The 27856-nt window shown below is 40.0% G+C and overlaps 1 protein-coding gene across 4 annotated transcripts in view; it reads left to right on the top strand.

Annotated features, from left to right (window-relative positions):
- The window catches only part of cacna1g (calcium channel, voltage-dependent, T type, alpha 1G subunit), a 405931-nt gene that overhangs the window by 186766 nt on the left and 191309 nt on the right, over positions 1 to 27856 (top strand). For all 4 annotated transcript variants that reach the window (XR_009389430.1, XM_059324455.1, XM_059324456.1 and 1 more), the window contains exon 6: positions 24630 to 24786. Coding sequence is in view for 3 of the 4 variants with exons in the window: in XM_059324455.1 (XP_059180438.1) it covers positions 24630 to 24786 (157 nt within the window). In the remaining variant the exon portion in view is untranslated. The remainder of the gene's footprint in view (positions 1 to 24629; positions 24787 to 27856) is intronic.

Raw genomic sequence — 27856 nt, 5'->3', positions numbered from 1 at the left:
TCATCGCTGCTGGCAGCTTTAATTTATCTTGTTTAAGAGTTAATTTCTTATTTTAAGTGTACAACATGCTTAGAATTGTACTTAAGTAAATGTACTTAGTAACTTTCCACCACTGGTGACTTTGTTTCATGAGAACAAAACCATTAAAACACCAAAGTCACACAAAAACAGTATTATTACTATTATTGTTATTATTATTATTATTATTATTATTATTATTATTATTGTTATTATTAGCAACTCCTTTTGATCCTTCATGTTCTGCGAGGTAGAATTACAGTTTTTGTCAAAGGAGTCTGGTTTTGAGAACGGCTACATTTAACTTAACGGCTAGACTAATATTCTGAAACTTACACATAAAGTTATATTAATATTTTTTTAGGTTGCTTAAACCTCTGAAACTTGGGCTATTATGTCCGTTAAAAAAATCTGTTAAAAAAATCTTTACCATGCCATGTTGGTATCAGTTTTTTCAGCGCAAACCACACCTATATGTCCTGATAATTAATTTTTAACTTTGACTTCCTTGATCAAAATTTTGAACCCAAAAGAAACAAAGGAAAACATAAAATCTGATCTTGAAAATTATATTTCACACACATATTTGCAACATGTACATTTCTAACATATAACATGTAAAATGAGGATAATATCTAGTTCTATATTTTTATACTAACTATATTTGACATTATCTCCGGTTTTACTTGGCCAAATACAATAAAAAAAACAATCTGGTATGGAGTTTCAAGCCAGAACTTTAGAGGAAAGCTGATGGCAAGACTGGACGTTGCTTCATTTTTATGTCTTCACATCATGAAGAAGTAATGTGCAGGTGGTCTCATGGACTCCAGAGGGTTATGTTTTGCTGCTGCCGATGTCTCCAGCAGTACATTTCTGAGCTTTCCTGTCAGTACTTCTCCAAACTGGAGGCATGCTGACCTCCAGCTATTGCAGGTAATACACTGACTATGGATAAATATATCATAAAACCCCACTTCAATAAGTCCAAGTTATCCCTTTAAGCACCTTTAAAACACAGCACAAGGAAGTCTACTTGTCAGAAGCTCAGTGTCTGTACACTTTGTACCCAAATTAATAAGATACAGTTTATTAGCCAAGCAGATCTTGTGAACTGGTGAAACCAACACATTGGCAGGTGGCAGTAAAAAGTGACGTGTCCCCTGTACTTCTGCCATAGCTCCAAGCCAAACGATATTAACCCTTTAACTGCCTACTCAACTGTATAGTAGAGCACATTTTGAGTAACCATATCTCAATGAAGGAGTGTTTAACTGAAATCCACCTGATTGAGCCATCTCTGCCACTTAGCTGAGGTTTGTTTGACAAAAAAAAAATATGCCAGATGTCACTGTGTCTTTAAATAGTTTGCCTCTTAGTCCCGCCTCCAACCAGGAAATCAGAAACAAGAAGATCACTCCAGACTTTTGGCCTCTTTTTGGTGAAACTTTGAAAGGCAGGTAAAAAAATTTGAAATATACTGTCAGACACCTTACTGAACAGAATAATGTTAAATGACTCCACAAAAAAACTGTAATGAATGTGTAATAATTGATAAAAAACTATCTCAACCAAACGGTTGATTAGGCGCTTTATGGTTAGCTTAGCGATATTAAGCTAATGTCATTATAATGAACTATGTGCTATGAAATCATAACTTCTGACCATTCACTGCTGTAAATATGAAACATTTAATGTTATTCCATCATAAATATGTTGAAATACTTAATTAAGTATGTCGTTTTTTGTCACATTCTGAGATGATTTGCAAGTAAATATGGTAATTATATAGAATAAATATGTGGAAATCATGACTATCACAACTAATTCCATTTTTAACAAAATGAGAAATGCTGGTATACTTATATTTTTACCATTGGAAGAGAATGTCGTTTGCATTTTTTTTTAAATTGTTTTACAATTACTAGATGGATACAAAAAGGGGTAAATGGGTAACATAAAACCAGATTGGTAAATGGTAAATGGACCTGCACTTATATAGCACTTTTCTAGTCACTTTGCGACCACTGAAAGCGCTTTACACTACAGACTGCACTCATTCACCCGTTCACACACACATTCATACTGGTGGCAGAGGCTACCCTAAACGGTGCCACCTGCCACCATTGGGAATTCATTCACACACCGATGAACACAGCATCAGGAGCAATTTGGGGTTCAGTATCTTGCTCAAAGATACTTCGACATGTAGGCTGCCATGGTCGGGGGTCGGGGATCGAACCACCAACCCTCCGATCGGTGGGCAACCCGCTCTACCAACTGGGCCACAGCCGCCCCAGAGATTGGAACTCTTAAACTTGAAAGAGCCCACTTTTCCTGACATTTAATAACTTATAACAATGAAGTTTTATCATGATTAATTGAACTTGGTATGAGGAGACATTAGCTGTTTAAATGATCTTGATATATTCTTTGTCATGCTATAAGTGGTAATCATGCAGGTGGATTGAATTCCTCCACAGCAGAATGTAGGTCACAGACAAGCTGATCCACGCTTAGTATGCCGCCTCGACTCTGTCTCTGTGTTTTCCCCAGCCAGAGAGCCAGTCAGCTTTGGACTCCGACAGATTTATATGCAATTTTCCAACTCGCCGAATTTTATTAAAGGACTCTAGTTCATAGCTACACTCGCACACACAGACTATCACACTTGTTCATTGCCACGCAAACGCACAAATCCCCGAGTCGCTCGCTCCATCTGTCAGACCCCCTCCTCTCTCTTTCACTTACACACTTGCATATTATCCCCCCCCCCACTCCCACCCCCCAAAAAAGTTCCATATTTCACTCCCCTTTTCTTCCATCAGTCTCCATTAGAGTTTAATCAGCACAGATTGAATTTCCAGTGGAATGTTTAAATAAATCATAAGCATTTTATACCCACCCAGCAGTCCACTCATTGCATTCATACCCACCTTGATTCCACCCCCTGCAATGCTTTCATTTAAAAACACACCCTAATTATGTCATTAGGACCCTCAATTGCTCAGAGGAGATTGCAGGCAAACTGAGCAATGATCCCAGGATGTGTGTGTATAAATATGTGTGTTCATGCAGGTGTTTACCCCTCGCAGGTGCGTGAATGGGACATCAACCTCCCATCCCTCTGCTACGACGAGACCCCCGAACCTCTTCTGTAATCACACATCTCTTGTCAATCAAAGCCGTCGTAGGGGTCCGGCGCTGCTCATTAAGCCACACACACCCACACAGTCATGCACACACACCCGCTCATTAGGCATCCAACCATTCCTCATCCTAATCACAGGACTAATAGCGGCATTAATGTGTGGGTGATTTGGGTTCTGGCCCTGCGGGGGAAATGTCATTGGGTAGAGTGGTGGTGGTGGTGGAGGGGGGTCCCCAAGCATCCCCCCTCCTTCAGCCCTTCACCAGCCTAATCAAGTCCTGCAGAGAAGCTTGCAGTGTTCATTATGACTCTGGGTGGGAGCGCTTTTCGTGTAACGGAATTTGAGTACATGGTAGGGATGTATTTATATATTTATATAGATATGTATTGGAGACTTTTAGAGACTCGTTCCTACTCTTCTTAACGAGCATCGGGGGCTGCTGGCTGCCCGTCCCTCGTCCCAAAGCACTCACAAGCGGCCCAGTCCTCCCGCAGCAGTCTCTCCTAGCTGCAGTCAGAGCAGGAGATGTTAACCCCTTAGCATCCAGTCTGCAAATTGCGCATGCGCGAAGTCGCCGCTGGCTGGGAACGCTTTTCGTGTAACTGAATTTGAGTAAATGTTAGGGATGTCACCATTACAGATTTTCTTGGTACGATTATTGTCAGAGAAATAATCAAGATATTACGATTATCACGATTATTTTTGCATTAATGAATTTCACACTACTTTCAATAAGTTAAATCACATGAACACTCCTTATCGGTCTTTTTTTTTTTATTTCCCTCTTTGGATGCTCTTAACAAAATAACATAGCAACAATGTAAAGTAACCAAGAAAAAAGTACAAGAAAAATCATATTTATATAGATATGTATTAGATAGAGACTTTTGGAGACTTTTAGAGACTCGTTCTTACTCTTCTTAACGAGCATCGGGGGCTGCTGGCTGCCCGTCCTTCGTCCCAAAGCACTCACAAGCGGCCCAGTCCTCCCGGAGCAATCTCTCCCAGCTGCAGTCAGAGCAGGAGATGTTAACCCCTTAGCATCCAGTCTGCAAATTGCGCATGCGCAAAGTTGCCGCTGGCTGATTTACAGTCTCTTTTGGGTCACTTTTGCTGGTCCTAGGCCCTGATAAAGGAGGAGGATTGGAATTGTGACAGTTTAAAACATATTTAGGCTGTTTTTTTAACTCACTTTTTGTCTTTCCTGACACGTTATTTTTATAGGCCTTCGTTTTTCCTCTCCTACAGCATCCATTACAAGTACATGCACATGGTAAATTATGCAAATTAGGTGATGAAGTCATTTAGCTTTTAGGACCGCCAATTGCTTCTTTCCTTACTGAGGAGTTGGCAGCACTGACTAAAAGTCTTAACCAACTAACTGATCTCAGTCCTATCCCTAATGCTGTGCTGCTTGCATGGCTTAAAACTCCACTCCTGTTCCCTAGATTGCTAGCCTTCTAGGTTTTAACAGGTGCCATATGCATTAGCATAAATGCTAATGTCCCAAAGTGATTAGCTAGTACCCAAGGCTCAGGTGTAAAGCAGCTGAGCACTCCACTAGGTTGACAGAAAGCCAACTGGCACATAAACAGCAATTACTGTAATGCAATAAGCATCTAATCCATGTAATACAGCTATTGTGTAAATGAATATATACTTCATAGCCAATAGAAAGCACACAAACCAACAGGCTGTCATCAGTATTGATAGATTAACTGTCCAGAATGGATCTTCAGGTTACTGTAGTGAATGGGGAGCTGTCTGTTTTAACATCATAAATTCTATAAAAGGAATAAATGTGTGTATTAATCTTTATTCTCTCTATTAATCTCTCTATTTTGGCAAGACGAGGGAAATGTATTGTCGTTGCGTAAAGTGGAGGTGTAGCTGTATTTCAATATGAAATGTGAGGGTAGTGCAGTAAATCATAAACTGACACAGAGCAGATATGAGGTGCATATTAATGCTAGGCTGAGGACCAGATAGAGCTGCACACCTCAGATCAGTGATTCCCAACAGGGGGGTCCGACCCCCCAAGGGAGCCGCCAAAGATCCAAGGGGGGTCGCGAAGCCCTCTTGATTTTAAGGGATGTAATAAATCTAATGTGTTAAATATAGATGAGTCAGCATTTAATTCATTCGTGGGACAAAAACAACTAAATAAGGGCTACATTAAACGTTTATTCATTTATTTAAATAGAAAAATCTCTATAGAAAAGTTTAAAAATAAAGGCTATATCACAAGAAGAAATACATGTGTAACATCCCTCCTGCAGTATACACAGGTAACTTCACCTAGCGGTAACCTCACCTAGCGGTAACCTCACCTAGAGGTAACCTCACCTAGCAGGAACCTCACCTAGAGGTAACCTCACCTAGCGGTAACCTCACCTAGAGGTAACCTCACCTAGCGGTAACCTCACCTAGAGGTAACCTCGCCTAGCGGTAACCTTGCCTACGGGTAACCTCACCTAGCGGTAACCTCACCTAGCGGGAACCTCCCCTAGCGGTAACCTCGCCTACGGGTAACCTCACCTAGCGGTAACCTCACCTAGCGGGAACCTCACCTAGCGGTAACTTCACCTGGCGGTAACCTCACCTAGCGGGAACCTCGCCTAGCGGTAACCTCACCTAGCGGTAACCTCACCTAGCAGTAACCTCGCCTAGCGGGAACCTCACCTATCGGTAACGTCACCTAACAACAGAAACACAGAGCTAATGGAAAAAGCGTGGGGAGACCAAAATGCTGAATATGTCAACAACAAAAAATGAGAGGGTACCATGAAAGTCACATTGAGTTCGCCTTCATAGAAGCAATGGACAATGGGGGGGCGCCAAAGTTTACAATGGAAAAATGTGGGTCCCTCAAGAAAAAGTTTGGTAACCACTGCCTCAGATGATACTCACTGTGGGTTAAATGGCTCATATCATGTAGGTCAGCAGGGTTCAATCAATCTGTCAGTCCAAGGTGGTGTAAACTTTCCATCTCTAGCCTCTTAGTCAACTTTCTTGTGATGTGTCCACAGCTGAGGAGAATGTAAGCCATCTGAACCTGAATCAGCAGTGTATAAACTGTCAGTACTCACATCCCTATGTCTCGCTGTCCGCCTGTTACCTCTTTTACCTCAAGTCTGTTTTGGAACAGAAGGCTGGAGCTCATCTTAAAACACACACACACACCCTCACACTTGTATTTACGAACACATTGTTCCTGGGCTGGTGTCCATGTCCTGGGCTCTGGCATTGATTGATGCACTAACATGGCACGCTAGCCAGTGGAAGTGACAGATACATTTCGCAGGCTTCATCCAGCGGCTGCCAACAAAACCAAAAATCTCTGGCTGTGTCAGCGCCACATCACCACCTACCGTCTGCCACCTGATTGGCTATTACCCTCACGTCCAGTACTGGCCCACAGGGACCTTGTACCAGGCCTGTCATTGGCTACATCAAGGCAGATGTGACAACTTGTGGCTTTTGTCTCGATGGATCTTAATATTTGAAGGGAGCGGCTGACCACTTGTGTGTCCAGAATACAGTATTTTTTCATGGGTCCCTCTCTCTCCCGAAGAAAACAATGATTTCTTGGACACACTGCTCATATCATTGAAACTATGGATTGCTGACAGGCCCAGGGGCCCAAATTGTTAGGGGCACGCTTGGTCTATACCTACAAAATATCACGTACTAACTAGGGAGAGACTCATAGTGACAACAAAGAAACATAAAACAACTACAAAGAGGTGAAAGACAACAGCAAAGAGACACACAGAGACTTACAACTACTATACACAGGGGCAAAACAACCACAAAGTGATTAAAAATGTCTAAAAAGAAACACAAAATGTCCACAAAGACATGCAAAATAACATCTAAAGGGAAAAAACAACCACAGACAAATAAATAAATACATAAACCCCAAAATAACTTCAAAGAGACACAACATAACCACAGACGCAGAATTACTACACGTGACACAAAAAACAGAAAGAGACGCAGAATTACTACAAAGAGACACAAAGTGACCTCAAAGAGATGCAGAACTCCTACAAAGAGACATAAAATAACCACAAAGAGACGCAGAATTACTACAAAGAGACACAAAAAAACCCAGAAATAGACAAAGAATTACTACAAAATGACACAAAGTGACCCCAAAGAGATGCAGAACTACAACAAAGAGATAAAATAACCACAAAGAGATGCAGAATTATTACAAAGAGACACAAAAAAACCCCAGAAAGAGACGCAGAACTCCTACAAAGAGACATAAAATAACCACAAAGAGACGCAGAATTACTACAAAGAGACACCAAAGAGACACATGATTACTACAAAGAGAGACAAAATAACCAAAAAGGGACGCATAATTACTACAAAGAGACACAAAAAAACCTCAAAGAGATGTAGAATTACTACAAAGAGACACAAAAAAAACCAGAAAGAGACGCAGAATTACTACAAAGAGACACCAAAGAGACACAGGATTACTACGAAGAGACACAAAATAAGCACAAAGAGACGCAGAATTAGTACAAAGAGACAGAAAAAACCCCAGAAAGAGATGCAGAATTACTTCAAAGAGACACAAAGTGACCTCAAAGAGACTGCCCACTGCCCATTGTTTCATAATCTGTCCATGATGGAACATATATGGTGCAAAGATGAGGTTGTATGACTTTGCATGGTTTTGAGTATGTGTAGTGTATAAGGAAAGAACAAAAAAAAGTCTCTTCTTTTCAAAGCAAAGTGTGCCACCTAAGTATTAAATAACTGTGTACTACATTCAGAATCCATTGTCAGCAAATGCCACTTTTATAACCTTGATTCTGCTACTATAATATGCAGATAGAAGTGAGAAGCTGCTTTAATGGGATTCAGTTTCAGGCCCCAAGGCATTGAAACCAGAAAACTGCCTTGGAATGCTAAAATATAATTTTTCTGTCTTGTTTGTAGGAGTAAAGGTGCCATTGTTATACTCAGAAGGAAAATAATGTTTTTTTTATCCTCAGGCTATAGTGACACATTTATTTCACCATCCAACAGACACTATTTTTCAAGCCAAACATATTTTTGGAATAGCGAAGGACCTCAGGAAGATGGTCGCTCATCTGCCAAAGCGCCTGGTTTGGTGGCCATGCCAGCCAGCTGCAGTCTGGATTTGCAATTCATTATTTTGCTGCTGATTTGGGCTTGTGTATTTTCCCACCGTGGTTATCAACATTCCTTAATGCCAAGGCCAGCTGGAGTTAAAGGACTTTTTCACACATACTGCACAGGTCAGTTTAGTAGATGTGTGGAGTGAAACTCAGTCTAAGAAAAGAGTTATATAATGTTTTCCTCCTGTGGCATCTGAGAGAATAATCCCAGATGATGAAAGATATCTGGGTTTGGTTTTGGAAACATACGATTTATATCAGAAAGGCTACCTCAGAAACTCAGCAGTTACAAATATATGGTACTGCAGAGGACATGGAGACAAAGACATTTACCTGGCAGGAAGGGTCTAATGAAAAATGGGGCATCAGGATTTAAAATCTAAATCAAAAATTGCCCAAAACAAGACAACAACACATCAAAGACGACAATGCGTAGCTTTCTGTTCCTGGCACCATTGCCACTGCCGTAGTCGGACATGAGAGAAAAGCAACAACAACTGGGAAAACCCTCCTGCTTCACTGAAGTCAGTGATGTGAAACATTTTGCCTTCCCCCTTAGTTATGTAATTAACTGTGTTGTTGTATGAGAAAGACAGCTTTGTGTGACGGGTTTGAATGGTAAATGGACCTGCACTTATATAGCACTTTTCTAGTCGCTTTTGCAACCACTCAAAGCGATTTACACTACACTACACTCGACTGCGCTCACACATTCATACTGGTGGCAGAGGCTACCATAAACGGTGCCGCCTGCCACCATTGGGAATTCATTCACACACCGATGTGTGTTGGGAGCAATTTGGGGTTCAGTATCTTGCTCAAGGATAGGGTTAGGGTTAGACATGTAGGCTGCGACGGTCAGGGAACGAACCACCAACCCTCCGGTCGGGGGGCAACCCGCTCTACCAACTGAGCCACAGCCACCCATTTGAAGTGGGTCATCCCTATGTTCCCCGGGTCGTATGTTCCCCGTTTTTCCCAAAAACGGTCCTATGTTCCCCTGTAGCTATACATACCGGGGAGCATAGGACCCTTTGGGTTAGGGTTAGGCCTATTTGCCATGGAATTTGGCAGTAATGGTCGAAAAAGTACACTGTAAAAATGTCCTGTTGTTTTTACAGAAAAAAACTGGCAGCTGTGGTTACCAGAATATTTCCGTAAAAAATACAGCACATATGTCAAGTAGTTTATACCCTCCTTTACTGCTAATTCAACAGGATGATGCTGCTTTTACACTTATTATTTATGCAAAATTTACATGCCGATTTTGCTTATTGTGCATTGAATACCAGTAAAATTTAGAGTAAAGTTTTCTGTAAAGTTGCTTACATTTGTACATTTGCCATTTTTTTCTGTAAAAGCAACAGAATTTTTTTTACAGTGTAACAGATCTGTAACATAGGACCCTTTTTGGGAAAAGCGGGGGAAAAGGGTACCCGGGGAACATAGACATGCTGTTAGCTGTAATGTTGCGGCTTGCAGTGTGTGTACAGTTTGGGCTTCAGGTCAGTGAATAAATGCTCATCAAGACCCGAGCTAAGATCCTGTGCTTTGCTTCCCACCTGCTGATTAAAGTGAAGGTTGGCCCTGAAGGTATAGCAACAACTTGAGACTGACCTTTAAGGTGGACAAGCTTTTCCTAATTTTTGTGACAAGCTGCTCCTCCAAGTGGGACTTAGTGAAGTACATCCACAAATACATTTGTCAGTTAGAACGCACTAAATACCATGAAGCCTATTGTTTTTACTCAAAAATGTAAATGACAGTTGACAGCACATAAAAAACAATCTGTTGATCTTAATGAATCATGAATTGGCTAGAATGATCAAGAATCATGAACAACAAAAACTATTGTTTGCATTATGGGAAATGTAGAATTATAGATTTTTGGAGCTTGACCAAACTATTGAATAAAAGTCATAGTATCTTACCCACGTCACCCATGTCTTTAGGACCCAACTGGAATGAACCCAGCTGCCAAATTTGAGATCCAAACTCAACCTAAGACCCAAAGTTACATTTGTATTATTATTTTACCCAGTGCTGACTGTTAGCTTACCAGGATATGCAACACATTGACTTTATTGCTTTGGTCCTTCACTCTTCTCACTGTGCGTTGAGATATTTCTTGAAGAATTGCAGTAAATCAACACAACAAAATGACCCAAAAGAAGATACTGTTACCCCTTTTCGACCAAGGCAGTTCCAGGGCCGGTTCGGAGCCGGTGCCTAATCTTGAACCAGTTCCTTGGTTTTCCACTGCCAAAGAACCTGTTTTGGCCAGGAAAACTGGTCCAGAGTAGCACCAACTCTTTTTTGAACTATGAAACCGCTTAATTCAGGGGTTGAGCTATGAAACCGCTTACGTCAGGGACTGGGGGTGGAATTACCGTCACCAACAAGTCCAAATAAAACGTGTATCATTCATTTTTTTTCATTTTATATCTTTACTGCATTGTCAGTGATACAGGCTAGCATTTGCTTACAACAAGGCTAACACCAACACCTTAAGTTCAGTGTTAATAAAAACGTTGTAAAGACTCGCTCGTCCCTAGCAGTCAAGACAGGCAAACAGATGTGTTGTACATGTTGTGTTTGGATGCCAGGAGCAACATTTGATCTACGATGTAGTCCACCATCGTTGTTATTATACTTACTGAGAGAGCAGAGACATATACAGATGGAAGTGTGTCTATGTTCCCCTCTTTAATGAGACTGGGGAACATAGGACCCTTTTTCCCCACTTTTCCCAAAAAGGGTCCTATGTTCCCCGGTCTGTTACCACCATTACTGCCAAATTCCATGGAAAATATGCCTTACCCTAACCCTAACCCTATATAAAAAGCTAAAAAAAATGAACTGCAAAGTAACCAGCTGCTGTGCAAATTTAAGTTTTGTGCTGCTTGAGCTTAGGTGGGCCATGTGACGGTAGGCCTGTTGGCCATGCTGAGAGTCTACCGTAAAGATTGATAGATTGCGGGGAACATAGGACCCTTCTTCAAAAAAGGGTCCTATGTTCCCTGAGCGGGGAACATGTGGAAAAGCAAACAGGTTCTGAGAAGGTTCACAAGTTGAACCAACAGCAAACCAGCACCAGCCCAGCAAAAGAACCAGGTTTGCATTGGTCAAAAAGTGGTATTACTCAGGTTCTTTGTTTGGGACATGGAGCAGAACTTTACTTTTTGTCCCCCAACTTTACTCATTGAATGACCCTTTAACGGAGGCAATGGGTGATTGTTAAATGTTTTTGCATCCCCAGGCCTGCAAACAATACAGACATAACAGGATAAAACATTAACATACTCCCCCTCTCAGAGCTGATGAGTCTAAATGAAACTTTCGATGTTGTCAGTAAGCCACATTTGAGCGAGGCAGAGTTGATTGATAAGCCAGAGGCAGCAGTCAATAGGTGATTATCACAGGACACACACACACACACACACACACACACATTAACACCCTGAGACACGTCTCCGTCTTAACGAGACTGAGCCCAGAATAGCCTTTGCTCGCATCTTTATTGGTTCGCCACCGCATGTGCCCTTTCACCAGCGCCTTATCAAACTGGTACACACACAGGAAGCGCTCTCACACACATACACACACACACACACACACTTTTCTCACACTCCTATATGCAATGCAGGCACCTATGTGTTGTTATTTTCATGCTTCAGTGTTTCATCCTGATCTCCATGCTTTGTTAGACCTGGTGTTTGAGCCTGCTGTACACTGTCTTGTACTTCCTCCCAGATAAGCCCTGAAGGCAACAACAACACAACATCATCGACCTCCCGGCTCCCAGCGTGCTCATGCCCTCCTCCTCCCACTGCACATTGTTTGCAGAGCCTCATTACTGTAATTAAAGAGCCAGCAAGAACGACCTCGCATCTATTCTTCGCGAGGCCTATAAGTCACCCCTTGACTTGTGCTCTTGTATTGTGATGTGAGGCAGAGAGGGAGTGCCCAAAGGACTCAGGGGACGGGTTTAATCCAGGGGCTCCTTGTTTGCGAGCGGAGCCAAGGAAATAAAAGACTGATAAGGTTAGAAGGAGTTCACAGGAGAAAGTAGTCTGCCAGAAGTGGAGAATGTCAAAGCGTAATCCTTGTTCTTTGCTGTCAATCCATTTGTTCGCACTAAAAGATCTTGTTAGTCAGACACCCACAGCAGCTCCTGGCATGTAAGTGATATTATGTTGCGTATAAGCACAAAGATTCAGTTTAACTTGTATTTTCGCTTCAAATTTGGTTTCAGCTCATGGTTTTCAAGTTGATACAAATTCGGCTCTTTGATCACTTGGAGTCGTGCTGGGGTACAGTATTCCCACATACTCTGTCAGGTACGCAACCGTTTCCCCAACACAGCTGTGATTTGTCAAAGAGATTTAAGTTTAAGCTGTTGTAAGTGCTGCTGTTGAACATCTCAGTGAGTAAAGGTGGAAGGCATAAATTATAATTCTTTTGAGAAAAATGATTTTGTCCAGGTAGGATGTTGTGGAAACAAATATCAGGCAAAAGCATCTGGTCACTTTTCCATTCAGACAGATTTCCAGCCAGTCTGGCCTTCACCAGACCAATCGCAACCGTTTATACTACATCAGGTGGAATTAATACAATGACTGACACCCAACTGTCAAACTAGACATAAACACCTTTTAGTTTATGGATACAGTCTGTCTTCATGAACTGTAATTTCCTTTGTGAGCAAATGTAATTCACTGGAATTCATGGGTGTCCAATAAAATTTGGAACAGTGACAAAGCAATAACTTGTTAAAACCCACTATCAGCTGGGTGAGGGGTGAAGGATGGATGATATCCTTGCTCTGTCAGGGGGACCAGGAGACCAGTGTTCGTGTCAAGATGTTGGAAGTTATGTCCGGAAGTAGTGTTTTAAAAGTCTAATCCTGTTCTTTTTTTCCTAACCTTAAGACAGTTATCTTGTTGCCTAACCTTAAGGAAGTGGATTTGTTGGTGAACTCTAATGTTATAAGACCACTGACAATGTGTTGAGGTCACATGTCTGTAACATGATGAAAGACCTTGTCGTCACATGTCCTGTTCCGTAGGATATGGTTTGTTTGGGGTCAGATTTTGTTGTTCTGATTGGTTGTCGGTTTATACAGGGGCAATGTGCCCATTATTAATGGTCCTTAGAAATAAAATAAAAAAGCTGTGAGGTTCCACACTAATACGCATAATAAAGTGGGTCACTTTGCACCAATGTTAGTCTACCAGTGACTCTCTTTGTAGAGCAATGATTGACATTACAATCTACCAATCCTCATCCAATCATCCAAAAGGAGCCACCAGTCACGTCAAAGGTCTGGAGAAGGTGGCTATTTGCCGTTTCCATGGTTTCATTCACCGCTATGTAGAGACTTATAAAATCCATACAAAGTAAAGCATATTAAGATCATAACTCATATACAACAACTTCCTTACTTACTACTAATAAGCAATAATTCTGATGTTATTGAGGGAAAACTCTTAGTTTACCCTTAATAGGGCACTCATTGAAATACTTGCAAATTCCAAATTTCAACCCTAGAGAATATTGGAGGATATTACATACAGCCAGAATGTGTAAAAAAAAACATACGGACCCAGGGGAGGGAGGTAATATTTTGAGAAAAAAGTTGCAAACTTACTAGATTAAAGTGGCACATCTACAAGAAAAAAAGTGCAGAATTATGACATTTAAAGTGGTGAATCTGCGGGAAAAAAGCTTTTTTTTCACTTTTTTCTCGTAAATCTGCAACTTTTTTCGCACAGATTTGCCACTTTAAATCTCTTAAATCTGTGCCTTTTTTTCTTGTAGATTTGCCACTTTAATCTACTAAATTTGCAACTTTTTTCTCAAAATATTACCTCCCCCCCGGTTTGTATCTTTATTTTTATTCATATTTGGCCCTAATATGCCGTCATAGTCAAGTTCTCCTCACTGAAGAATAACTACGACGGTGTCTTGCAGATTTTTTTTCTAAATTTTTCATTTTTACATTGGAGGTCAAGGTCAATAAAGTTAATACTATTATATTATTATCATACTGATTGGTCAGATGTCATGGTGTCACTGTCTGTGACGTAGCCTGATCTTTGCTGATTAGCTGGAAGAAACCCATGTGGTTCTATGACCAAACAGAGAGACATGGGGACCCAGTTTTGATATCCACTGAAGTTACCAAATATAGTTCTTCGCCCTATAAAGGGTTAATGGCTCACTGGTTGCATAACAAGGCCATTCAGAATAAGGCAATAGTAACTACTTAATAATGACTAATTAATAGCCAATATGTTTCTTATTTGCATGCTAATAAGCAACTAATTAATGTTGAATATGTGTTCCCTAATATAAAGTGTTACCAAAAAAATAAAACCTGGCAGTTCAGATGGATTATTTCCTCTTATTTCTCTCCATCAGTTTTCATTTTTCTGCATGTACTCCTCTCTTCGGGTCACATGGCTCGCTTATGCAAAGGCACGTTTCCATTTCAGGGACGTCTAGTCATCTCCGTCTGGAGTGGCTGACATGGCGCTAGTTACTATCCACTCGGAGCAAATAAGAAGAGACGCAGGTGTACATTGGCCCTCGACTCAGAAAGCCCATTAGTTCACAGTACACAGATTACAAAGCTGGCAAGGCCGGACCTGAACCTGGACAGGAGAGCAGAGGAAGCAGACCTAATCTGCCTGCTAACAGATGGCTCCCCGATCACACACAGCCACCCGCCTGCCAGCCATGTTGGACTGGAGTGGCCGCCCACAGCGAGGTTGGAGAGGGCGCACAGGCGGAGGAGGAGATGATTGTTATTGAATATGAAATGTCGACCAGTTGGAATGAGCACGCTACTCAGGTCGGGAGAGGCTCAGAGGATTGATTCTCTTATCAGGGAGATAAACAGAGGTGCTTTATATCATTTCATGTCTGCCTGCGTCGTATGTGGCTCCAGTCCGCATGATGTATCGTTTGACGCATTGATTTATACCAGCGTCGAAATACCAATCAGTCCTGAGAAACTTATTTTGCCACCACAAATATTTGACGCCCCTATACCCCTATCATCACTCCCTCATTGCCATATTACTAGAACTAAAGAGCTGATCTGTTCTAATGAGTCAAATCAATATGATAGATGGGGCTGCTTTTCTGGTAGTCATCAGAAAATTTGCTATTGAATGGAGTAAAAGGAGGGAGAGAATGCATTCAATACATTTTTTGGCCTCAAGAATGCACACATTTCATTTTGTTAAGAAATAATGAATATGAACTTTGCTTGCAAGAAAAACACACAGGGCACTTTTAAAAATCTTACTGAGCGTGCTGCAGCATGATTTCATTCTGACTCAACCATTCACACCTTTTGCTTAAAGTACAATGAGTTTTTGAAGTAGTCCTTATCCTTTCCAAAAAATATAATGTGATGCTGTGTCTCCTGCACTCTTAATTCCATTCAGAAAACAAACATTTTAAAAGGTCTTTGTTTGTCTTCTTGTGGGCAGACCAGAAAGACACATTGGCATTATATTATTATTATATAATTTCTGCATCCTTTTGATTTATTTATTGCAAAAAACTACAGCTAAATGTTTTTTTTTTAGTTCATACCCCTGTATAAGCGCCTTAGAGTCAGTCATCCAGAAACATTCCCTTGAGAAGGTGCTAAAATTCACCTCCAGATTATATGCATTTGGTTTTCCGACATTTCTTGGACTTCAACAACAGATACAAAGTGGCAATATTGGTTATTTCATCCATGGTTGATGGCTGTGTTTACACCGGTGTGAAAAAAAAAAATAGTGCTTTTCATGAGCATTATATATACATGCTTCACCGTGTCCTTGCTCATCTGGAGGAAACTGGTGCTTATGTGAGAATCATGTTCTTTGATTTTTCAAGCGCATTCAACACCATCCAACCCAACATACTCAAAACCAAGCTGACAGAGATGGGAGTGGATCTTTCCTTCATCTCCTGGATCACAGATTACCTGACAGGAAGACCACAGTATGTCAGGTTGGGGAACTGTGTTTCTGGGACATTAATGAGCAGCACAGGGGCACCACAAGGCACTGTTCTGGCTCCATTCCTGTTCACACTGTACACAGGGGACTTCAAATACAACTCTGAGTCCTGCCACATCCAGAAGTACTCTGACGACACTGCTATTGTGGTGTGTATCAGGAATGGACAGGAATCTGAATATAGGGATCTGATAAAAGCCTTCAGTGACTGGAGTCACAAGAACTATCTCCTACTGAACACCTCAAAGACTAAGGAAATGATCAGAGATTTCCACAGACTCAAGCCCCCCTTCAGCCAGTGAATACCTGTGGGGTGGACATGGAGGTGGTGCCAAGTTCTAATTATCTAGGTGTATACCTGGATAATAAGTTGGACTGGTCCCTAAACACAGACGCTCTCTACAAAAAGGGGCAGAGTTGCCTCTTTTTCTTCTTGAAGCTCAGATCTCTGGACATGTGTAGTAAGGTGCTGCAGATGTTTTATCAGTGTGTGGTGGTAGTGTGTTGTTTTATGCTGCAGTCTGCTGGGGAGGCAGCATCACAAACAGAGATGCAAGGTGGTTGGACAGACTGGTCTTAAGAGCTGGTTCTGTGGTTGGAGCCAGGTTGGACACACTGGAGGAGGTGGTGGAGACATGCACTGTCAAGATGTTGACATATTACAGTCTGTAATATTTAATGGTAAAATCTTTAATTTATGCAGCATTTATAAAGTATTTTCTTGTCAATTATATGGCAAAACAGCAAAAAAACGTTTTATTTTCTTAAACAGTATTGTCTTAAACAGGATATCAACAGTGCTAATATCATTTTACCGTAATATTAGACAAAGTTGCACCGTATTTTTTACAGTAAAGTTCTGGCAACCACAGCTGCTGGTTTTTTACTGTACTGTACTGCATTAGAAAATCTTCATGAAATTAGCATAAAGTTGGCATACCTGTAAAGGGGACCTCCTGGGTACCCATTTTCATTCAAATATCTTGCGTTAGAGGTTAAGGTAACCATTTCAAAATGGTCATGTCAGTTTTTCCTTGGCCTCGGTCCAGGCTTAATATTCCCCTTCTTAGAACTGCCGTTGGCTGTCAGATGTGTGTAAACTAGCACGAGGCAGTTAAAGTATTAAACTCTCATCATTGTGCAAACGTATCTCTGCTCTGGATCTCAGCACATGAAACCAGTTAGTGTTCCTCGGCCTGCTGCGGACACTAATCCCAGCTGCTGCCACTAACTCAGCCACAGTTAAGCAGCATCCTAACAGCTCAGCACATTACACTATGAGGGCAATCACTTGAAGGAGCTGCTGCTTTATGTGTGCTCTGTGCATGCGTGTTTGCCTGCAGTCAGGCGAAGGATGTGTGTGTGCCTGGGCTGCTCATTAATGACTAGAGAGAGAAGGATGGAAATAAAGTTGCTGTTGTAGGCAGAGAGTCAGGTCTACCAGAGTAGCTGAGCCCCCACACCTCTGTGACAGCACCTGAATCTCAATACTGTTTTTTTGTGAGTTCAGGGCAATTGTGTTAAACGGATGTCTGACCCAAGAGCAAGTGGCAACGAACGGCCACAGGCAATGACTCACAGTTTCTTTTTCAAATACCTCCCTGCACTGGATTGCTTCCCTTGAATTATGACATGATGTTTTTCCTGTAAACAGTGCTGTTGCATAGCATTTAAGAACTTTTTCACAGAGCCATTATGCAAGGGTGGAGCGGGGGTTGACTTCTGGGGTTTCATTCCGAAATGTTTCTCAAAAGCCCTGTATTTTTGGTTTTTAAAATACCTTCAACTTGGCGTCAGTCCTCTCAGTCTCTATGACTAAACTGGCAAATCAATGGAGCAAACATTCTACGACTAGGGATATGTCACCATCTATAGGTCCACCCTAAGGTTGGGTCGTATCTAGAAGGAAACGTTATGGCAAAAGCCATAACAATAACTAGCTAAGACTCTCACTCTGTGAGATGACCAGCAACCTATCCGAACTATTTGAGGTCTTGCGAGAGAGTTACACAAATCTAGTGTTACTTTATAAATTCAACTGTTGTTATGGTGGACGTTCTATCCTACAACTACAACAAATATGCTAGCCCCTAAAGAAATCCATTGTAATTGGGCATCATTTATTTTCTCTTAATTTTCATTTCTGTGCTTTGACAGACAATTTGGTTGTTATCAGACTATTGAATTGGCATTGGCGTAACTATGTCACTTCTGCTACTAACGTCCTTGTAACTACTAAACTTTTGACATTTACAGACTACAGAAACTTTGTAGCCTAAACCAAATAAAACTGCAGCCTTTTCCAGTACCTTAGCCTAACAGAATTGAAAGTGAAATTTAACGAAACAGCGAATGAGCTGATAACAACCTATTGTACCTGCTAGAAGGTGGAGCAGGCCATTGAATAGGCTCATAACAATGGATTGAATTGCAATTGGAGCAGCTCATATTATGATGGGTTGAATACAAATGTAGCAGATATGTCAGATAAACATTCATTCTGTGAACTCTAGTCCAATTTGGTAGAATGGAAAAAGGTTAGAAGATAAGTAACGCAATTTACACCAAATTCCTACCCCAAAAATGGTAACATCTGACGATTTTTGACTCTTTTTACGAAGTGGAAATAAGTCATCGTCAACATTTACTGTGTCATGGTTCCACAATAATGGAGGTTGTTGGAGACCAATTAGATTAAAATAGAATGAAGGCTTTACACAGCAATTTTTTTCCCTTTGCATCCTTGTTTTTTTTACAAATTATGTACAAATTCTTAGCTTGTGGAGCATGTGACTCCATCCATGACTCCATCATTTGGAGCTTTGGAGAGATATATTCTTTATAACTCTCATCTCACACTGTGATTGTATACATTGTTTTGCTCGAACTAGCTAGAGTATCACATCCAATATGGCAGCTATTATCACAATGAAATAGCTTGAAAACAATCTTTTTCCAAGATTCAATAGATTGCTGTCACTTTCTCCACTGCTGGATTTCATATTCCGATCTTTCCCTTAGAGAGAATGATGCTGTGGAAGACACAATCCAAACCTGAATGGTATCCTCACTGTCACTCATTCTCCTGTCCTTCAGTAGTACCTTTGCTTCTCTCTTCCTTGCCTCTCCTGGCTGTTTTTTCCTCGTTTGTTCTCCATATCTTAGCAAATCTGCAAAATCCTCCTTGTTTTCCTTCCATCTGTCAACACCAATAGTCTCTGTCTCAGTGTGTATCCACATGAAAATGATTTTTTTTCAGAATATATCTTCAAAAGTACCTCATGCAGTTTGGTGTGTCACTCCCAGATGGCACAGTAGAGTTGAAAGGTGTTACGTGGACTTTTCCTCTCTCTCTCTCTCTGTTTTGCTCCCTCCTTCATCTCAGTGTCCTTCCTTTTCTCTCCCGTGTTCCTCTGTGGCTGTCAGCCCAGCAGACGAGCTCTGCCGGCTCTCTGACAGGGACTGTCCTGGCCTCTCCAATTACCCAGAATACCCCTGATCAGAAAAATGATCCTCATTATTGATGCCAGACTCACCGGGTTACTGCTCGAGGGGTAGCCTGCAGGGACGGAGAGAGGGAAGGACAATGACAGAGACATTACCCAGTATCAACAACACAAAGATATAGATGGATAGACAGACACAAACAGCCAGACAGGTCTGTCGATAGATAGACAGACTGACAGAAAAGTTGGTCTGTAGAGAGATTGACTGAGAGACAGGTTGGTTTGGTAGAAAGACAGACAGATCCACCAACTCACCATCTGACTGATTCAGTCGGTCAATGGACAGACAGACAGACAGACAGACAGACAGACAGACAGACAGACTGACAGACTATCCAACCAATGATCAGTTCGTTGATAGACAGACAGACTTACAGATCAGTGATCAGTTGGTTGGTTGGTTGGTTGGATGGATGGATGGATGGAATGATGCATGGATGGATGGATGGATGGATGGATGGATGGATGGATGGATGGATGGATGGATAGATGGATAGATAGATAGATAGATAGATAGATAGATAGATAGATAGATAGATAGATAGATAGATAGAGTTGAGCAGTTGTATGAGATTCCAGTGTCACCTGTAAGACATAGCTGAAGTGTTATACATATATATCACATATATAATTGGAAATACTGCTGGCTTCATACTTTTTCTAACTTAAAATTCTCACATACTGTTTTAACATTGTAAATAACATGTTCATATGGGATTCAAGATGCAACAAAAACACATTTTGTGTTTTTTACTTGAAAAATGGCTTAAACGAATAACTATTTAAAATCGGAATCACACACATTCAGATGAAGACATTGAAAAATAAAAAATATGTGTCTAAGTTGCCATTGTGGGTCATGAACAGTATCATCACCACTGTATTGTACTGGTATTATGTAGGCTTAGTGTCCAGTGTTTGCATATAGATAGATAGATAGATAGATAGATAGATAGATAGATAGATAGATAGATAGATAGATAGATAGATAGATAGATAGATAGATAGATAGATAGATAGATAGATAGATAGATAGATAGATAGATAGATAGATAGAGAAAATTGGTGCATGAAAATAAGAGAAAAATTTGAGCTGCAACAGCAGAGGGACACAGCCAGATTTAGCAGAGGGAGTGTGTGGGCGGCAGGAAGTGTGTGTGTTGTCAGAAACTTGAGGGAACACTGTCCAGAGCTGACAGAATCAGGGATGTAGTGTATGAAAGGCGCAAAAGCAGGTCTTTTAGTGTGGCGTTAATTCAGAGCAAACTGTAGGTGTACTGCTGACACTGTCGCAGACTGCTAACAAATCTCTGTACTTCCGTTTCACTCAGGACTCTTGTGTGTTATCCAAATGTATTTTTAACCTTTATTCATCCAAGGAAGGATGTTGCTGAGCACACATTCTGTTTTCTACAATGGCCTGCTTAATATTTATACAGTCACACACATTCACATTCACACCCGGAGATAACACAATGCAGTGGCTGGCTTCTAGATACAAATGGAATGTCTTTTGGCTTTCAGTGCCTTGCTTATGAGCACTTTATTACAGCCATGCATAGATTGTCTCTGTATATACATACATATACATAACATTATTATGTATTCTTCATTGTCATTGATTAAAAGAACACTGTTCTTACGTCGTTGATCTTAAAGTAGTGATGAAAGCCAAATACCGAACAACAAGTGTCATAAGCCTTGTTTCCACTAGGGGGGAAAGTGTCCACCGGGAAAGTCTCAGGCCACACCCTCTCAAAAGTCCACTCACTCTGCGTGTCTCCATTACAAGTTAGCCCCCAGAGGGATTTAGAGACTCTGGAGGTGACGTATGGTTTTCACCGTCACTAACTGTGCACAACGTCAGCAGCAGAAAGCAGCATGGCTAATTATGCACAGAGTCTCCGCTGATCGTAAACATAGTGATTGTGAATTAACGGCATCGCTAACTGTGCACAAAGTGTCTGGTGCTTGTTGTAAACAAACAGAGATCGCTAAATGAACACCTCCTGTAGCAGCAGCACATACACACTGTACTGCTACAGAGCTAACTGTAGCTAACTGCTGCTAACGGCTGCTCTTCTTAACAAGCCAGCCTCCGGCTTCTTAGCGGCTCGTTAAGAAGAGTAAGAAGGAGTTGCTGGATTTGTCTTGAAAAATGGGGGCTAAAGGGGTCTGAAAAGTTGCTAAATTCAGCAATGAAGTTGCTAAGTTGGGAACACTGCTTTTCCGGATTTTACAAATGGCGTGTTTCGTTGTTGTTGTATAGAGTACTACGTCACATCCTGCTTAGCGATCTATCCAACCAGCAACCAGGCTGTTTTCAGGGGAGAAAAAAGACCCTGCTATTCAACAGGGACTAAAAACGTTCAGACTAAAGCCGGCCCGCTTGTATTCAAATTACAAGTGAGACCCACCTTATTCCGGGTATTGCCTGGTAGTGGAAACAGCCCTATATTACAAATTTACACATCAAAGTATGTTTTCAGGTATTGGGGTGTTTTACTACAGCATACACTCCCAGAACCTTGGTCTTCAACAGTGAATTCCACGTCAGCTGCAGCCATCTTGGTTGTTTGCAAAAATGCCTCAATGGCGCTCTCTTTCTTCTATAGTCTTTGTCTTAAAGTACACCCCATAATTATCACCCCAGTATGTCTCACTCCACTGGAAATGTTTCAAAAGTGGAACGGGACCAGAGCAAATGAAACATTAGTTGCAAATTGGTCTATTTCCAATCAAGAACTGTGACCTGCCAATAAAACGGCATAAATTGGATAGTATTTACAAGTGACAGGTGGTGTATGGCAATTAAACATGACTTATGAATGCCATAAGCCACTAGAATAGCAGTACTTTCACCCAGGAGACCAGCTTTCATGTCCAGTGTGAAACCAAAAGCAAACAATTGTATGTTTCTAATTTCAATCAGAGGTTTTCACATTAACAACGTAACTATGTCACTTCTGGTATTAACGTTGTCTAAACTACTAAAGTTTCGGCATTTACATACTTCAACGTTTTTTTTATAATCTAATCATTAAGTATTCATTTTGTTGCTGCAAGCTTTTTCTGTGCCTAAACCTAACAAAACTAAAAAGTGAAATGTAACCAATAGCAGATGGGCTGATAACAACCTATTATACCTGCTAGAAGGTGGAGCAGTCCATCTAATGGGCTTATTATACCATGAATACAAATGTAGCAGATTTGTCAGATAAACATTCATGCTGTGAATAGCAGTGGCATACCTAAAAACAACAGACATACCACTAAGACATAAGCCACTAGAACAAGAGTTACATACCAACACGACACGCACGACTCCTTTATCTGTTGCAGTTTGTTAATTTTATTTTTCCTAAAAGCCTTCCCAGTGGCAGAAAAGAACATCCTCCTGCCTGACAAATGAATATAGTGAATCACTTCTGTTTGTCAAGAGCCAGACCCCATACTGTTTATAAGTTACCCGCAGCACTGCTCTTCATCTGTTGCAATGAATTACCCTGTTTTGACAGTCATTCATTAAGCTGTTTAACTAATATAAAACACACGGAGGCTCTATTCACCAGACTGTGATGTGTGGTAGGCTATTATTTCAACCATGTATCATTATTATTTGATTTTTTATTAAACTATAAAAAGTGTTAGAGCATCTACTGGCAAATGTGACACTGAATTGTGCACTTGTACATGATGAATGTGTTATAATTATATAAAGGCCAGTATGAGGCATTGAGAATGGCTGTAAACTGAGAGGTACTTGGATTGGTACTAGACCAGTCTATTCAGTACAATCCCAGTACTCATATTGCTTGGATTAACATGCTGCACACTACCAGTAAAAGTTCTGGCACACTCTAAGAAATGATTCAATGAGCCTGTGAATGTGACAGTAATATAAAGGTATGCATACTAATTAAAAATGCTGAATTTCGTCATGATGAGTATTTGAGTTGACTACATCAAAATTCATTAGTAGAACTCCAACAGGAATCTTTGTGTAAAATATCTTTATATAAATTATATTTACTTCTTCAAAATGAATTAATATTGACTCACAGATTACATGGTTTAAATATTTGTAATAATAAGTGTACAATAAGTGTAAAAATCAGTCAGTACAACACATTTCTTAAAGTAAATTATAAGCAAATCTGCAGTTATATCCTACAAATAATTTAAATTATATTTACTCAGTTTGTTTAGTGATTTATACTCAGGTTTTCCATATGGTTAACATAATATTTCAGTTACATTTACTCAGTTTATGTGGTAATTGATCCAAGTCAATTCATTCAGACGTACTTGAAAATATTACTTAAATTTCCTCATTACTCATGTTTTGTTTAACCGATTTGAGAGTTTTTAACCCTCTGGAGTCCATGAAAGCACCGGAGCACGACTTCTTCATGACGTCAAAAAAAGACACAAAAATGACCAAAAAGACATAAAATGACTAGAAAAAAGACACAAATGACCAAAAAAGACACAAAATGACAAAAAGACACAATATAACTATAAAAAAAGACACAGAATGACAATGAAAGACACAAAAAGACATGAAAAGGATATAAAAATTGACAAAATAGTCCAAGACTCCATAGAATTAAATCAACTTAATATTTTTAAGTGTAAAAATGTTGCACTGATTGAATTAAGTAATATGCAGTATTATTTTATGAGTGCGGTAACATGCACCTAATCATGTCTCTTGTATTCTGTGTTGTTGACTCTTGTTGACCACATCCTTGTCTCTTTCCTCAGGTATGCGTATCCTGGTGACTCTGCTGCTGGACACACTGCCCATGCTGGGTAACGTGCTGCTGCTCTGTTTCTTCGTCTTCTTCATATTTGGCATCGTAGGCGTCCAGCTGTGGGCCGGCTGCCTCAGAAACCGCTGCTTCCTGGGCAACTTTTCCATGTGAGTTTCACTTTTACTTTGTTAACATTTGGACTGTGCTTGTGGTCTGCGTGGAGAGTTTTGTCGATGTACACTACCGGTCAAAAGTTTTAGAACACCCCAATTTTTCCAGTTTTTCATTGAAATTCAAGCAGTTCAAGTCCAATGAACAGCTTGAAAGGGTACAAAGGTAAGTGGTGAACTGCCAGAGGTAAATAAAAAAGGTAAGCTTAACCAAAACTGAAAAATAATGTACATTTCAGAATTATACAAGAAGGCTTTTTTCATGGAACAAGAAATGGGTTAACAACTTAACTCTATGGAGTCTCGGGCTATTTTGTCCATTTTTGAATTCTTTTCATGTCTTTGTAAGTCATTTTGTGTCTTTTTTTAGTCCTTTAGTCCAACTTAAAATATGATTTTGAATCTTTTTTTTACTTTCAAAACACTATCATGCTCAATAAAGAATTTTAAATGTTGTAAATGTGCATTAATTTCAGAGTACACTGAGACATTAAACTGCATAATTTTCAATTAAATTCTGGAAAAGTTGGTGTGTTCTAAAACTTTTGACCAGTAGTGTATATTTTAGAACTTACATCTGTTATGCTCAGTTTCATTTTAAATGCGTTATCAATACTGCATTTTTTTTGGACATTGTAATTAAATAGGACATAAATGTATATCATGAATTCATTTCTAAACGTTCCTTTCCTTTATTCTTCCTTATATCTATTTTTACTGTAAAATAGTCACTTTTCATGTGATAAAAACAGAAACCCTTTTCAGCTTTGTGAGGGGCATTTTGTGGCGTCTTCTCTTCTTTTTATTGTTGTTTTTTTCATCACAAACCACTGCACACAGTAGAGCAGCTGGAGCCAAAAGCTGCTTCTCCTCCATTTGTAAGTTTTTACTAAGAGCATGATGGGGAAAAACTGCTAAAAGAATCTCTTTGTAGTCTTGTAAATAGTGACCCTGCCAGATTGACAGTCTGTCTAAAACCTCAGTGTGAGACTAAAAACTCTCACCACTTGTCTTTAGATGTGAGCAGGTGTGAGATGAGAGTCTTCCAGGAGTCTTTTCCAAATCTTTTCAAAGTCTTCTGGTGTATAGGTAGCATTAGTTGGGAAATTCTCAATTTTAACCCCCTTTTCAAAGTAAGGAATGAGCTTGAAATTTAACATAATCTTTAAAAAAATGCTTGATTTTCAGCATAAATCTTTAATATTTCTTTGTTGTCTCCTGGTGTCTCACAGCAGACAGTACCTAGATTGACTGACATGGGTGCAGAAAATAAAAAGGGGGCGTTTTTCGTTTTCATTCCGCTCAATGGCGTCATGAGGTCAACCATCTGATAACATTTACATTTATTCCAATGATGCTATATTAGATCAAAGATAAACAACACAGATGAGATTGCAAACAGTTCTAACTGAGGCCAAGGTAAAACCATGAAGTAAACCTTGACCCTGCACACTAAACTGGGTCATGCACTAAAGTCAATGAGGTTAGCGATTATAGAGTCTCATCATAATGATGAATGGGAGAGCGACAAGCCGTGGAATAATGAGAAAGACCCCATGGTATGTGGAACATGGGCGCCCATGACTTATTCATGTTCTCTGTGTCATCCTGGGTTCATTACTCTCTATAGGATTTATGACACCTCACAGCTGTAATTTAAGTTCATGCATAATGGCGTTGGTGAGCTGGCATATTTTTTGGTCATCATCATCCATTTTTCTTCTTGTATCTGAAAGGTCTGTATTTCTGCATCAGATGAATGGCATTTAAGTCTGCCGCTATGTCTAAAGTCATAAACATATCGGTTTTAACGCCTTTTTCAATTTGTCTTGTTTTGGTATGGCTGATACATATTTTAGAGCTTTAGCAGCTGTTAACTGGGATGACAGTGACTCTTTATTAGACTGATTCAGGATATGTGAGAGCACCCGGTAGGAACCACATCCTATGCGTCATATTGGGGTGCGATGTATCAAATGTGTTTCATCCTGAGCTCATCAGAACAATCTCGAAACAGCTTCTTAGAATGTATAAATAATAGGGCCGGGACTCGATTAAAAAAATTAATCTAATTAATTAGAGGCTTTGTAATTAATTAATCGAAATTAATCGCATTTTAATCGCATTTCAATATTTGACCTGAGAACAGTGAGAAGTATTTTTTTTCACATGGATTTTTAGTGTACCATTGAATAATGACTGAATACATCAGCTTATTTTTGTTCAAGTCCAACAGACCCGTGCAATTTTTGCCATTAAGTGTAGCAATAGCTTTATAACAGAGGTCTCAAACTCAAATTACCTGGGGGCAGCTGGAGGCAGTATCAAAATGACCAAAAAAACACGCAAAATTACAAAAAAAAGACACAAAATGACCCAAAAGAGACACAAAATGACATATATTTAGAAATATAGTACAATTCAGGTAGCCTGCAAGAAAGCCAACTTGTATTTTTTGGCCTAAAACAGTGATCTAAGTTGGTAAAACTTGGAAATATAAATTATTGACATTTAGGGCAATAATGTAAGTTAGCACAACAAAGGAAGCCAGTTGTCTGCTAAAAAACAAGTTTGTGAGTTGTTGTTACTTATATCTTTAAGTTGGGGTTCACAACAAGGGACAATAGTTCTGCTCATTCATATTTCTTTGTTGTGAAATGCGGGAAAACGGTGAAATTCGGTCATTAGCGACAGCTAGCAGCTAACTGATGCTAGCGGGTCTGCTTGTTACAGCTACAAGAGTAGCCATTAGCGTATCAATGCTAACTCAAAATTGTGGTCGCAACATTAGCTGACATTTCATAGCGGAGTTACAATCGTGCCAATTCAGCACATTGCAGAAGTTAGCAGAAGTAAGGATTAAAAGTTATTACAATGTAAAATTATAAGTTAGTATAACTTACAGTTGAGTTGACAAAAATCTGAATTCAGAGTTGAGCAAACTCAAAAACAAAACTTTAAATATTTAGTTTAATTGTCCAACTTAAAATTTTATCGAAGTTTGTTGCCTTGAAATTTTGAGTTCACCCAACTTTTCTTTTTTTGCATAATACTTTGTTTTTTTAAG

Source organism: Centropristis striata, chromosome 21 (genome assembly GCF_030273125.1).
Source record: "Centropristis striata isolate RG_2023a ecotype Rhode Island chromosome 21, C.striata_1.0, whole genome shotgun sequence".
Taxonomy (NCBI): domain Eukaryota; kingdom Metazoa; phylum Chordata; class Actinopteri; order Perciformes; family Serranidae; genus Centropristis; species Centropristis striata.
This window is presented reverse-complemented; position numbering and strand designations above follow the sequence as displayed.